Here is a 14,132-nt window from a genome sequence, read left to right on the forward strand (position 1 = left end):
TACAGTAAATGGATGGTAGTGTCTGTTAAAAAAAGCTTTTTTTTTTTTAGTTTGTATGTAATGCTGTGATGTATTTTTGTGTCTCAATAGCTGGATGAAGCCAATGCCTTGCTGCGCACGGAGTCTGATACATCAGCCAGGTTGAGAAAGAACCAAACAGAAAGTACAAAGCAAATTCAGCAGCTAGAAGCTAACAACAGAGATCTGCAGGATAAAAACTGTGCCTTAGAGAATACAAAGCTTCGACTGGAGAAGGAATTTCTGAATCTGCAGTCAGCCCTAGAATCTGAAAGAAGAGATAGGAATAATGGATCAGAAATTATCCATGATCTACAAGGTATGAAAAACAGTCTCTTAGAAAGTGATTTTCATATCATAGGGGCCATTTACTGTGATTATCCATTTTAATTGGGATTTTAGATGTATTAAATATGTAATTTATCAACATTCACAGGAATCAGCTAATTATTCTCACTTTCCTTCTGCCTTCAGAATATATCATCAATGATTTGATTTTTTAATCAAAGCGTGTAAAGGGTTACACTTTAATTGATATGTACATAATGCTTTTTTCCTTGTTGAAATCTTTTAAATATTTCTAGGTCGAGTGCTTAATTTGGAAGAAGAAGTAAAAAATGGGAAGAATACAATAGCTAAAATAGAGGCAGAGAAAAGACAATTACAGGACAAATTGACAGATCTGGAAAAGGTAAACTTAAAAAAAAAGAATTATATTGTTCAGTTGAGCTAATAAAATAAGGTCCTATTCATAGCATTACAAATAGAATTCTACAGCACTCCAGATTTGAAGGGGAAAACATGATTCGGAGTCAGTAGCTCCTCTAATCAAGCTACACCAGTTTGGAAAAGATGCAGCTTCTGTAAAGAGTTATTGACAGATGCCACATGAATGCCCAGATTTTGAATCCTAACCACACAGAGTGAACTAGGTGGTGGTTTTCCGTGAATATTGGGTTCATAACATCTTTGCTTTGAACTTGGAACAAAATAAAAGCCAAAATGAAATGCAGTGCAAGGACTGCAGAAGGCAGCAGAATTTGCCAAAAATCTCAAAGCAACAGTTTTTAAATAAAGTTCAAGAACAGCAACAGGCTTGAAGCGTAAGTCCATGCACACAATGCATTTGTGTCCCAAGACTAGACAGATCAACCAAGCCTAGATTGTGATAGTCTGAGCATTTACGAAACCTCAATAGCAATAACATTGTGTGCTTGTAAAACATACTAAAGCATGCACACATATTTGCAGTTTCCAACTGCAAAGTAAAAGTAACATAACACACATGCCAATATGAACTCTTAACAGCAATCTACCCACAGAATCTCTCTATTTTTTTGTAACAATTTTAAAAATCGCAGTAACTTAAGAGACAGAATGGCATACATACAGCTGTAAACAGTCATGTTGTATTTGGCCATGTGGTTACCTTCCCTGTCAACATTTTACTTTCACATCAACATGTCCTTATTTGCTAAAGGAAACTAGGAAACTTGAAATATCCAAGTTTTATATTGAGGTTTAAATAAAATCTTCAGAATACTTTTAATAGTTATTGTGAGGGCAAAACATTTTGCACATCCATGTTAATGAACTGTATCTTGATTGTAAATTTTAGGGAGAAGCTGGGAGGGATTTATTGTAACTAGATTAAGCAGAGTTGCATAGTTATCCATGCCAGAATACTATTAGAAAAACAAAATTTTATATGTAACCAGATGTGTTTGTGTATGTGTGTGTGTGTGGGGAGGGGTATCCTCATTCTCTATGTACATCACTCTTTCTTTTGGTTTCTATCCAATTTAACACTCTGCCTTGATCAGTGACTTTTATCATCTCATATTAGGCTTGTCATCATAGTTTTAATATTAGCTTGCTTGCATAATAATTGAAGTAGCAGACTGAATACCTAGGTCAAAGCCTACATTTTTTCTGTCTATAACCAATAGTTCCCATAAAGCATTTTACACGAGGTTCATATTAATTATGAGATATTTTGATTTATGCCTAACAGGAGAAGAGCAACATGGAAATAGATATGACTTACAAGCTTAAAGTCATGCAACAAAACTTGGAGCAAGAAGAGGTTGAACATAAAGGAACAAAAGCCCGACTAGCAGACAAAAATAAAATATATAAATCGATTGAGGAAGCTAAGTCTGAAGCTATGAAAGGTATGCATTTAATTTCACATGTTCATAACTTCATTTAGCATATTTATATTCAGCCTCCTATTCAAAAACATGAATGTGACAGTTTAGCTTCAGGATGACTCCACAGAGAAATAATTATTTGATTAAGGTTATACAGTCAGTTCAGGAACAGAAGGAAAATTGAGAAAGACCTACCAATATAAATCAATATATTTCACTATTATAACCCAGAAGCTAATCTTAATTTAAAACTTTGTTTTGTTTGTTTGTTTGATTGATTGGTCTATGTGCCATCAAGTCGGAGTCAACTATTAGCGATCACATAATTTTTCTCCATAATAATCTGCCCCTAATCTAGTTCTTTAAGTCTTCCAACAGCTTACCTATGCCACTGCAATTGAGTCCATCTTGCTGTTAGTTGCTGTCCATCCTCTTCCTCTCTTTCCTGCCACCTTTCCCATCATTAGAGCCTGCTCCAGTTTCCTAAATCTTCACATGATGTGTCCAAAGTAGGATAATTTTGAGTCTGGTCATTTGTGCCTTAAATGAGAACTCTTGGTTGACTTGTTCAGTGATCCCTTGGTTTATTTTCTTGTCTGTCTAAGGTGTTCTGTGGAGTCTTTTTCAACACCAGAGTTCAAATATATATATATTTTTTCCCATCCTGCATCTTCAAAGCCCAACTTTCACTTTCATGGAGTGTCACAAAGAATACCATTGTTTGCACCATTATAATTTTTATAGGTATAGACCAGTGTTGACGAACGGGAGCACGTGCGGGCAGGGGAGCACCAAAAACCCGAACAGCAGCTCCCCAGCACGCATGTGCAGGAGCACCAGAAACTGGAAGAGCATTTGGAAAGCAGCACCAGAAACCGGAAGAGCAGAAACTGAAAGGTCTTCTGGTTTCTGGCACGCATGCGCTCACAAAGACCAGCTGGCTGGCATGCATAGGCATGCTGGAGAGCAGAAGCTCAGCTTCCCGGTGCACCGGGGAGCTGCTCTTCCAGTTTACGGTGCTCCCGCACGCGCGAAGACCAGGCCAGAACCCAGAAGAGCAATGGGCGACGGCTGGCGTGCCCGAAGAGATGGCTCTGCGTGTGATCTGTCCCCGTACTCCCACACACACAAACACAGCCAGCCGAGGGTTAAGGAAACACTTTGAAACACACCCAGGTCTTATCTACCACTTGGCAGCGATAGACACACCGTCTGCCAAATGCCTTTATTTTCACAAACAGACAGATAAGGTACTTAATGTGCAAAAAGTCCAAGCAGAAATAATATTTCTCTCCGCAGTTCCGAATGAGGCTTTAGTGACTATCCAAGGTTTACTTTTGTTCGTCACAAGGATCACTGACCACTACCCTCTATTATATAGTCTCTGGGGTGTGGTCCAGTGACTCAGTTCTAATCCCTAGCACGCCTCCTAAGCTGCTGCAAATGTTTATCACGCCTTCGGAGGCGTGCGTCCAGGAATGATGTTTCTTTGTCACTCTGATCCGAGCCAGTTGTCTCCCTACTGATCTCCTCTCCCTCGGCCGGCACCTGAGACAATGCCAGAGGGGAGGGGCCTGGAGAGGGAGGCCTGGCTGACTCCTCTTCCTCATGCTCGGAGCTTTCTTCCTCCGATGGGACAGGCTCAGAGGGCGGGGCCACAACAGCGTGCCACTTCCAGCATGCTTGCCATAGGTTCGCCATCATGGGTAAACAAATCAGAGCATTTGAGTATCTTTTCCAGGGCCTTCCAGGGCCTTCATGGCTGCTTTGCCAAGCACTAATCTGTGACATATTTCTTGACTGATGGATCCTTTACGGCAGTGGTTCTCAACCTGTGGGTCGGGACCCCTTTGGGGGTCGAACGACCCTTTCACAGGGGTCGCCTAAGACCATCCAAAAACACATATTTTCAATGGTCAATGGAATAACTTTATGGTTGGGGGGTCACCACAACATGAGGAACTGTATTAAAGGGGTCGCGGCATTAGGAAGGTTGAGACCCACTGCTTTACGGTTATCATCAGTCCAAAAAGACAAGCTATCCAGCACTTCAGTATTTTTCTTCACTGTCAGTTCTAATGCTGGTTCTTTTACCTGCTGTGATTAGTTTGGCCTTTTTAATATTTAATTCTAGTCATTTTTGCACTATGCTCTTTGACTTTTATTACTAGAACTTGCAGATCCTTTGCATTTCAGCCATGGAACAAGTTATTGATGCTTCTTTCTCTGGTTTTAAAACCGCTCTTGGCTATTTCCAAACCAGCTTCCTTTCATATATATTCAGCGCATAGGTTGAATAAATAAAGTAGAGTATACAATTTTGTCTCATTCATTTTCCATCCTGGGGCCAGTCTGTTTTCCTGTGTTCTCTCTGTACTGTGGCTTCCTGACCTCTATATAGGATTGGCATGAGGATAGTGAAAAGCTCTGGGATTCCTATTCTAAGCACATTTTATAGCTGGACATGATCAACACAATAGTTTACTAGAGAGCATTTCACTGAGGCAGCCTTCGGCGGCACCATCTTGTAATGGAATCTTGATGAATGTATTTTTTTTCCTTTTATGTACACTGAGAGCATATGCACCAAAGACAAATTCCTTGTGTGTCCAATCACACTTGGCCAATAAAGAGTTCTACCTATCTATCTATAACAATAGTGTACTATATGCAAATATGAATTTCCAAATAGCAAAATAGCTGGGTTTTTTCCTTTCACAGAAATGGAAAAGAAACTTTCAGAAGAAAGAATTACAAAGCAAAAAGTAGAAAATTGTTTACTGGAGGTTGAAAAGCGGTGTTCTATCTTGGACTGCGATCTGAAGCAATCCCAGCAGAAAATAAACGAGTTGCTTAAGCAGAAAGATAAACTAAGTGAAGATGTAAGTATAAACTGTTTTTTAAAAAATCAGTTTTAATGTTTGCTACACTACATCTACTTACAGCTTTCCCCATCTTTTGTTACAGTTATGATAAATAATTCCCTATAAAGATCTACGTTTTTGTTCCACTTTTATAATTGATATTTACTTAACTTTTTATCAAAACCAAGTGTGGACTAGATTGAGGGAATCAATGAATCCAAAGTGTTCTATAGGTAATTTTGAGTATGTACAGTTAGTCCTCGACATACAACCACAATTGAGCCCAAAATTTCTGTTGCTAAGTGAGACAGCTGTTAAGTGAGTTTTACTCCATTTTACAATCTTTTTTACCACAGTTGTTAAATGAATCACTGTAGTTGTTAAGTTATTGACATGGTTGTTAAGTGAATCTGGCTTCCCCATTTGCTTGTCAGAAGATTGCAAAAGGGGATCACATGACTCTGGAATGTTGCAACCATCATAAATATGAGTCAGTTGCCAAGTGTCTCGATTTTGATAATGTGACACAACAGTTGTAAGTGCAAAAAATGGTCATAAGTCTGTGCTGTTGTAACTTTGAATGGTCACTAAATGAATGGTTGTAACTCGAGGACTACCTGTACTTTGTTTCTTTGTCAAATGCTAGCAGCACATCATGCTCCATGGTGTCCCTTTTGATGATCACAGAACTTGAGCATGGGGTCAGGGGGTGCAGCACTGGGAAAGGTTAAAAATCAGGCATATTTATTTTAGGGTGTAAGCTAAAGGTATATTGTATTCCTACATGGAATATTTTGGGGTCTTATTCCCCCGTTCTATAAGTAATTTGAAATGTGAAATTTTTAAGTGAAAAACAAAAGCTATTTGCACTTCAGGGAATGTTAATCAAAATATTTGGCTTCACATTACAAATTGCCACCTTCATTCCCTATAGTGCTAAAATACTTTATTGAATATTAATGTGTTGTTTCGAATACACATTTTCATTTACTTGTTTCAAAATTCTCCAATTCAAGGTAGAGTGTTTAATACTGATTATACTGGCTTTCAAATCATGCATGATAAAAATGACTTAAACTTAGTCTTGGGTATAAGTCCCACTGGGCATTGACAATTCTATAAAATTGGGCTGTAAGACTGAAAGGACACACCTATAGGACTCTTGAGGTTTGACTAGAGAATGGGACTGGCTTTCAATTAGAAATGGAATATTAATTTTGTAATAAAATCTTCCATTACAGCTGTAAAGCTTTCGTTTACAGTTTCTGTTTAGAGACAATTTATCCTACTCTGCAGCTGGAACAAAAATCAATAAACTAGGAGAAAATCCTTGACTAAAACTACTCTTTATATAAGACCATTAGGTTATATTTCAAAGCAGCTGGTATTCAAGAAGGATTGTCCAGTTATTTAAAAAATTGACATCATGTAATTACACAAGCATGAAATATGTTATTTTCCATGCGTGTGGTCGTAAAAGTCTATCTACAAAGTATCAATCTGTTTTGCAGGTGGATAATCTGACATTGAAAATTGAACAAGAAACGCAAAAGCGCTGCCTCATCCAAAATGATTTCAAAATGCAAAGCCAGCAGTTCAATGCACTGAAGGTGTCAGAGAAGCAGATAAAACAAGAGAATAACCATCTTATTGAAATTAAACTAAGCCTAGAAAAGCAAAATAATGAGCTACGAAAGTAAGTCCCTTCAGCAATAAATATTCTGTTCCATTACAGTTGATTGTGACTCAAGACTGAGCTGTGGAATGCTAAATTCTGGTATACACATAGGGTTTCAATCAATTCTTCAGCAGTGTTGATACTATTATTATTATTATTATTATTGTTTCTTAAATTTACATGCCATCCATCTCCCCTATCAGGCAAATGAGCGGCTTACAGATCATAAAAACATAAATATAAAAGCAATTAAAATACTAAATATATGCAAATTTAAAATTATTCAAAAAGTAGGCCCTAGAGATGGCGAGCATGGGGATGAGGTCTTCTTACCCCATCAGCCACCTCCAGTGAGTACCCCCTCAGGGGCCCAAAGCCAAGTTTTAACACCCTTCGGGAAGATTGAAAGGGTGAGAGCAGTTCTCACCTCTGAGGGTAGGGTGTTTCACAGGGACATAGGGATATTCTACAGATATATGGGGGAGTTACTTTAGTTCATAGCCATAAGTAAAAAAATAACAATAAAATCTCAATAATGAATTTTTTCTTTTTTTGATATTTTGCTTTTGCTCCTTCTGAGTCCTAGTTAGCATGTAACTGTATCATAAATTGCTATGGAAAAATTGACTTTAAAACCTCATCAACATAGGCAATTCTGTGGCTGTGCATCTGCTTAGGGAATAAAAAGAATCTGGGTTTGTTCCCTCATCAGCCCTGTAGGCCAGATAAAGTCAGAGGTGGAGCTTTAGGACAACAAAGGACATTTCAGGACAAAGTCCATCCATTGAGGTCATTTATTTCCCCATGTAGGAACAGGTGGAAGGTGTGTCTCCCAGTCTGTTCGTGCTTGGGGAACATCCATCCAAGTATAACGAAATAGGAAAACTCTGTCTTTTTTTTTTTTTACCTCATATCATAAAGAGAACTTTTCTTCATGCTGCAACAAACAGAAAATCACTTCACTTGATCCTGTCCAGGAAAAACTAAAGAGTTACTGTGCTTGGTAGACAGATAGGATTTGTTATGTTTCCCTCTTTTTCTTTCAGCCCAATAAGGATTAGGTAGGAGGTGAAGTGGAGACTCAAGATCTACTATTCAGCCAAAACAGCAAGAGAGGTACAAGACAAGAATAAGGAACAGTCTGGGGCCAAATATAAATAATCCTCAACTTATGATTGGCCACTTAGCAACCTGTTCAAACTTTGAAGTTATGACAGTTTTCCCCAGTGCTACTTATAACTTGGTTTCAACCGTTCTCCTCCCTGCCGCCGCCCCCCCCCCGCCCCCCAGTCACATGGTTGTATTTTTGGTGCTTGGCAAGTAACCTACGCCAGACTGTTTGCAGTTCCCATGACTGCAGTTTGCCAGAAAAACATCCATTGGCTAAAATGGGTTTCCTTAACAATCACAATATTCGCTTAGCAACCATGGCATTTGCTTAACGACTGCTGCTATAGAAGTCATAAAATTGGGTGTAGTCATGTGGTGACCTGTTTAACAACCAGAATGATTTACGGTCATAATTCCAGACTCCATTCTGGTTGTAAAGCAAGGACTATCTTTAGTCAGTCCTGAGTGAAAGGGAAAATCTTCTTTCCAGAGCTAGCTTCTGGTTTTCTTTTCTTGAGGGTAATGGTGAAGCAACAACATAATAGGCCCTGCCTGCCCTTTCTGCTAAAGGAAACTGTACCTTCAGTTAGTCCAAATAAATCAGAAAATCCAGAATGTGCAAAACTATCCAAAAGATTAAAGCAGGTTTTGTATTTACTTTATGTCTTAAAGAAGGAATTTGTGCATTTGGGTCAGACAGTCCTGCAACCATAGTTCTTGACCGATATCATATAGCAAGGAATCTGAAAGAACATGAGTAATACCCTCTTCCCCTCTGCAAGCATCCAATAGTCTCATTGTCTTCCTTCGAATTCGAATTCCTCATTTAATGAAGTGTGAACTGACAAAACTTTGAAAAGATTAACTTTTTTTACTCGGCCTTGGCAATCAAGAAGGAGGAAGATAATAGTCCATTCCAGCAACATTTGTCATGGAAGTAGTATTACTTTAAAATTGCATTTATCTTATTCTTTGTCAGAGAGCGTCAAGATGCAGATGGGCAGATGAAGGAAATTCAAGACCAACTTGAAGCAGAACAATATTTTTCGGTATGTAAAATATTAACATACTCAATATTATGTTTATAAGTGTTAAGCCTTATGTATCTTTTGTGTTTATCACACAGTTGTAAATATTCTGGGATTTGTTGATTTATTAGTCACTGTGCATTATATTTTTCTAAAAATTTGGCCTAGTATCATATCACATACTGTTTTTCATAAGTGCATAAAGCACCATTATCAGCATGGAGATACTGTGGTGCCCCTCAAGTTACTAGATTTATTTCATATCCGCAAGTTTCACTTCCTATTCAGTTTGGTTCTTTGGCAATAATAAAACATTGCCTTTTTATCAGCCTGATAAAAATCTCTCCAGATATTAGTTAGGTCCAACCCTGAATATCTTTTGAAAATCAAAGTTAGCTCAGTGGTATGACTTGCTGACATGAAAAATGTAACAATCCTATTATTACCATCTCAGCCCAAATCAATACACTGAAGGATGAAGGTCTCTTGAGTTGAAGGGCTTTTCCCACTTTTAGTCTGGGTCATTAATCATTACATCATACTGGTTGTCATATTCCTAATATATTTTATTTTCAATATATGTATAGTCATGCTGGCTACATGACCACAGAAAGTATCTATGGATAACATTGGCTAAGAAACGGAGATGAACACCGCCCCCTAGAGTTGGAAATGACTGCATAAGGGAAACCTTTACAATAATAACTATTAATATATGGATTAATTTACTCAAGTAGAATATTTGATAGCTTTGACTATTTATAATATTGACAACTGATATTTATCTGGTCATTGTGGGTAATATTGACAAATCCTTGTTTTACATATATTTTAATCCTGGCAAAAATGTTATGAAGATTCCTTATCTTAAATTAAAACGGGCAGTTTTTCTAACACAACTTTTTTCCATTGATCTGGTTGCACCAAAGCTATAATATCTATATTGCTGTTCTCTTGTAAAACATTTCAGACGCTGTATAAAACACAAGTTCGGGAACTTAAAGAAGAATGTGAAGAAAAGGCCAAACTTTGTAAAGAAATACAGCAAAAGATACAAGAGTTGCAAGAAGAGAGGTGAGACGATGATAGCTTGAATAATAGTAGCCAGTAAGAAAACTCCTATAAAGCATCTTCGGCCATAACACTAATTTATTATGATACTAATTTTAATTCATACTAATTTATTACAGGGATTCCTTGGCAGCACAACTGGAGATCACATTAACAAAGGCAGACTCCGAACAGTTGGCTCGCTCTATTGCTGAGGAACAGTATTCTGACCTGGAAAAAGAGAAGATCATGAAAGAACTGGAGATCAAAGAAATGATGGCAAGGCACAAACAGGAGCTTGCTGAAAAAGATGCCACAATAGGATCAGTAAGTGATTCACTCGAAACAGCAAAGTGATTCGACAAGACTCGAATCGTAGGCTTGTCAATCTGTACAAATTTGTCCCTTGAACATGAAGCATTCCTGGGTTTTTTTTTTTAAAAAAAACTGCATGAGAAATTGCAACAAATAGCAGTACTTAAAACCTCCAGGGACCAAACTTATTTACAAACTGCCCCATAAATATACCAAGTATAATGTTACACTGCAGTCACTGATGCTTTGGCTCTGAATTTGGCTAGACGTACTATGGCATCAGAAATGTTCCATACCATAAATTTAATTTCTTTGTACAAGAGTTTGCAATAGGACCTTTTGTAGATTTCAGGACTTGTGTTATATGATCATCAGAGTGTATAATAATGTTTTGAGAGCACAGTATATTTTTAAGTAGTTTAGAGGGATTCTAGTTTAAACATTTTTTTCTAGCATAGATGTGCTGATGGTTTCTGATGCAAGTGATTTCCCTTTCTAAATTCAAGCTGTGCTAAATGTTTTCAGCCCTGTTTCTTAGTTTTACCTTTAGACTCTACTACTGTTAGATATGTTTCCCTTACAATCCTTTTTTTAAACTTCTTTTTTTGTCTGCTTCCCACACCGCTGCCATGAGCTCCTTTGCTGGGAGCTTCTGCCTCCTCCCCGATCCTTCCCCCATCCTCACTTGGAATCTCAACTCCTACTTAAGTGCTTGGTTGGCTTGTTTCTCTTCTGTGACTGACACTTCTTATAATTTCTGTATCTTAGTTGGAAGAAGCAAATAGAACTTTGACTAGTGATGTGGCAAACCTTGCAAATGAAAAGGAAGAGCTGAATAACAAACTGAAGGAAATTCAAGAAAGTGAGTATTTAAATTTAAAAATGAAAGCGTTTGATTTCATGTTAGCTTCACAAGTGCTACCTATTTTGTTATTTATTGACAGGGCTTGCCCATCTGAATGAAGAAGAAAATGATCTTGGATTGCTAAGGACTCAGTTTGAGAAACAGCTGGCTTATGAGAGAACAATGAAAACACAGGTAATGTATAAATGAGAAAATGACCATAGTTATCACTGCGATAATAATGGAGAGACGGGGATGTATTCAATTCTAATAACATAAAAAAGAAGCCCATTTATTATTTTTTTATAATCAGGCTGTGAATAAATTAGCAGAAGTTATGAATCGAAAAAATCCCATCCAACGAGGAGCTGACACAGATGTCCGAAGAAAAGAAAAGGAGAACAGGAAACTGCATATGGAGTTGAAAACCGAACGGGAAAAATTAACTCAGATGATGATTAAATATCAGAAAGAAATCAATGAAATGCAAGCTGTAAGTATCTTATATGATAGTAAAAATATCTACATGAAAGTTTCAGCTATTTACACATTTATTTGACATAGTTATTCTTTAGCTTAATTTTTCATGTATTCTTGAAAATCATTAGAGAACGTCTCACAATCTAATATCCTTCCAGTGGCGAGTGATACTGGTGGTTATGAGGCAGGCATTGATGATAGTTTAAAACATCTGAGGAGCTTTGTCTCACTTTTTTTCTAGTCTCCCAATTTCACTATATCACCCAGCTGTACTGAAATAGGAGCTATTTAATTGTTTTTATTTTCTTCAAATCCCATGGTAGTTCGCTTTTAGTGGTTTGAGTTAAGAGATTGCTGTCAGAACCATCTTTGTAAGCAAGACTTTATCATGCATTAAAGATTAATTCTGATTGTGCTTCGTCAATCTCTTTTTACAGCAAATAGCAGAAGAGAGCCAGATACGAATCGAACTACAAATGGCTCTGGACAGCAAAGATAGCGACATAGAACAGCTTCGGTGTCAGCTCCAAACAATACATATTGGCCTAGACAACAGCAGCATATGTGGCCCTGGTGAAGTAGAAACGGATGATAGTTTCCCTGGTAAGATTCGTCCTTCTCTTTTTTTGGAAGAAAAGGAGACATATTACAATTAATGACTCTCTATTTTGGGAAGTTACAATTGGGAATGTCATCTCTCCATCCTTCTGTCGTTAAAATTTTTAACCCTTTCTCATCAGGCTACCTTTGAATAAGTCAAAAGTAGGTTATAGTTCTTAGGCAAATCCAGATCTGTTGCATTATTCTATTTCAAAATCAGCAGTTGTGAGGTTTTTTTTTTTTTAAAAAAAACTATTCTTCATTAATCCTTTCTGCATTTCCCCCCCCTCCTCTTTCTGTTGGGTGCTTAGTTCGTATCACTCAGTCCCACACTTCAGAATCTATGTCTTTTACCTACCAACGCTCTTCCACCTCTGTCAGTATTGCTACTAAACCTTCCAGCTCTTGTGTGTTTCTCAATTCTGATTCTGACTCTGAGGAAGAACCAGTGTCTTCTGCACAACCCCCTTCAGAACCTGACGATCCAGGTGACCTTCCAGAAAATGTGTAGTGATGAAACGCTGTTGCCTATTTTCCATTACTAACACTGAGGACAGTAGATACCAAGGAGGAATGTCCCGCATGAGAAAGCAGCAGCAACTAATCTTAATCTTTAATCTTAGATTCTGTGGATGTTGCATTCATGTAGGTGCATGAGATATGCATGTCTTCCCTTTATCTGCAGATCCATATTTCTAATACATTTTAACCTACAGTATTTTGTATAAATGAGGCCCTTACTGCAAGCTTTAATTGTTTCACTGAAATGGTAGGATCTGACCATTTTGTGAGGGGAAATTTCAATTAGAAGTGCAGATTAAATTAGTCCATCTAATTGTAGCTTTGTGTTTTTCAAACTGTCACACTTTCTGTAATATTTCACTCTCTCCAAAAACTCAAAGTCCAAGTTGAGACTTTATTATGAAAACTCTTTCAATACAGTCATTTAAATGCCAAATGAGTAAATTTAGACTTAGATTGTGGTGGTGGAAATTTTTTCAGATTATGTACTATGGCAAGGGTGTTCAGATTTTGAACAACAAAAAAATCCCTCCCGAACTAGAATCATGTATCTCTCCTCAGAAATCGCTCTGTATCTTTAAGAAATAGAAGGACATGGTAAGAGGATATTCTCCAAGATTTTTGTGACTTTTTATACACTATCCAGAGTGTATATACACTCTTTTTATACACTTTCTGAGGCAGATGGGCAGTTCAAAAATATGAAAAATAAATAAATTGCATCTAAATACATATTTATCCAAATCTTCTTCATTTAAGTCTTTGTGCCCCAGTCCCTCAACCTTTCCCCCCCAAAAATTTATTAAATGTCAAAAAAGTATAAAATGCAAAAAAATAGAGAAAAAATAATTAGAAAGAGAAAGGGGGTAGGAAAAAAGCAAAATTGGAGAATACAAAATTGGAGAACAAAAAAGCTATCAAAAAAAGTAATTTCTGCCTTTCATCAATACAGATAAAAATGTAAAAATCAATGATTCTTTGAACTAGAATAAACCATAACAGACAGTACTTTTATCATCTTAAACAAGTCTAATCATCAAAATCCAAGGTTAAAATTTCATTTCTTTCAATTTCAAACAAAAAAAATCCAAGAGTGGCTCCCAAGTAGAAAGGGAGTTAGGTAAAGTGTTTTCTTTAATCAAACCAGTCAGCTTCACAATCTCCACCAATTCCAATAATTTCACCATCCATTCTACCATTCTGGACATATTTGAGTCGTTCCATCTTTGCATATAGTGAGGTCTTGCTATTGTCATATATGAGTTCCATGATGTTTCTTTTTTTTTAATCTGTTTGTCCCTCAAGCTTAAAAGAAAAACCCCCTGGTTTCAATTGTACATTTAAGAATTCTCTGAATTAAAGTAAATATCTGATCTAGATATATATAAAAAGTATATATATCTGGATATTCCTTAGCTTTTTTTACATATTTACCAAAGATGATAAAAAGTACCTTCACATTGATTGTAT

At 37.0% G+C, this 14,132-nt stretch overlaps 1 protein-coding gene across 7 annotated transcripts in view; it reads left to right on the forward strand.

Moving 5' to 3' along the window:
* The window catches only part of ROCK2 (Rho associated coiled-coil containing protein kinase 2), a 94,669-nt gene that overhangs the window by 70,066 nt on the left and 10,471 nt on the right, over positions 1 to 14,132 (forward strand). For 5 of the 7 annotated variants that reach the window (XM_034432100.3, XM_034432103.3, XM_087882391.1 and 2 more), the window contains 12 exons: positions 91 to 337; positions 603 to 709; positions 2,033 to 2,192; positions 4,893 to 5,053; positions 6,547 to 6,731; positions 8,803 to 8,872; positions 9,822 to 9,925; positions 10,042 to 10,228; positions 10,985 to 11,078; positions 11,161 to 11,255; positions 11,374 to 11,553; positions 11,978 to 12,143. In XM_034432100.3, coding sequence (XP_034287991.1) covers positions 91 to 337; positions 603 to 709; positions 2,033 to 2,192; positions 4,893 to 5,053; positions 6,547 to 6,731; positions 8,803 to 8,872; positions 9,822 to 9,925; positions 10,042 to 10,228; positions 10,985 to 11,078; positions 11,161 to 11,255; positions 11,374 to 11,553; positions 11,978 to 12,143 — 1,756 coding nt within the window. Of the gene's footprint in view, positions 1 to 90; positions 338 to 602; positions 710 to 2,032; positions 2,193 to 4,892; positions 5,054 to 6,546; positions 6,732 to 8,802; positions 8,873 to 9,821; positions 9,926 to 10,041; positions 10,229 to 10,984; positions 11,079 to 11,160; positions 11,256 to 11,373; positions 11,554 to 11,977; positions 12,144 to 12,451; positions 13,461 to 14,132 lie in introns of those variants that run through there. The other 2 variants (XM_087882394.1, XM_087882393.1) reach the window with 1 other exon arrangement.

Source organism: Pantherophis guttatus, chromosome 1, assembly GCF_059756535.1.
Source record: "Pantherophis guttatus breed Tessera chromosome 1, ASM5975653v1, whole genome shotgun sequence".
Lineage (NCBI taxonomy): Eukaryota > Metazoa > Chordata > Lepidosauria > Squamata > Colubridae > Pantherophis > Pantherophis guttatus.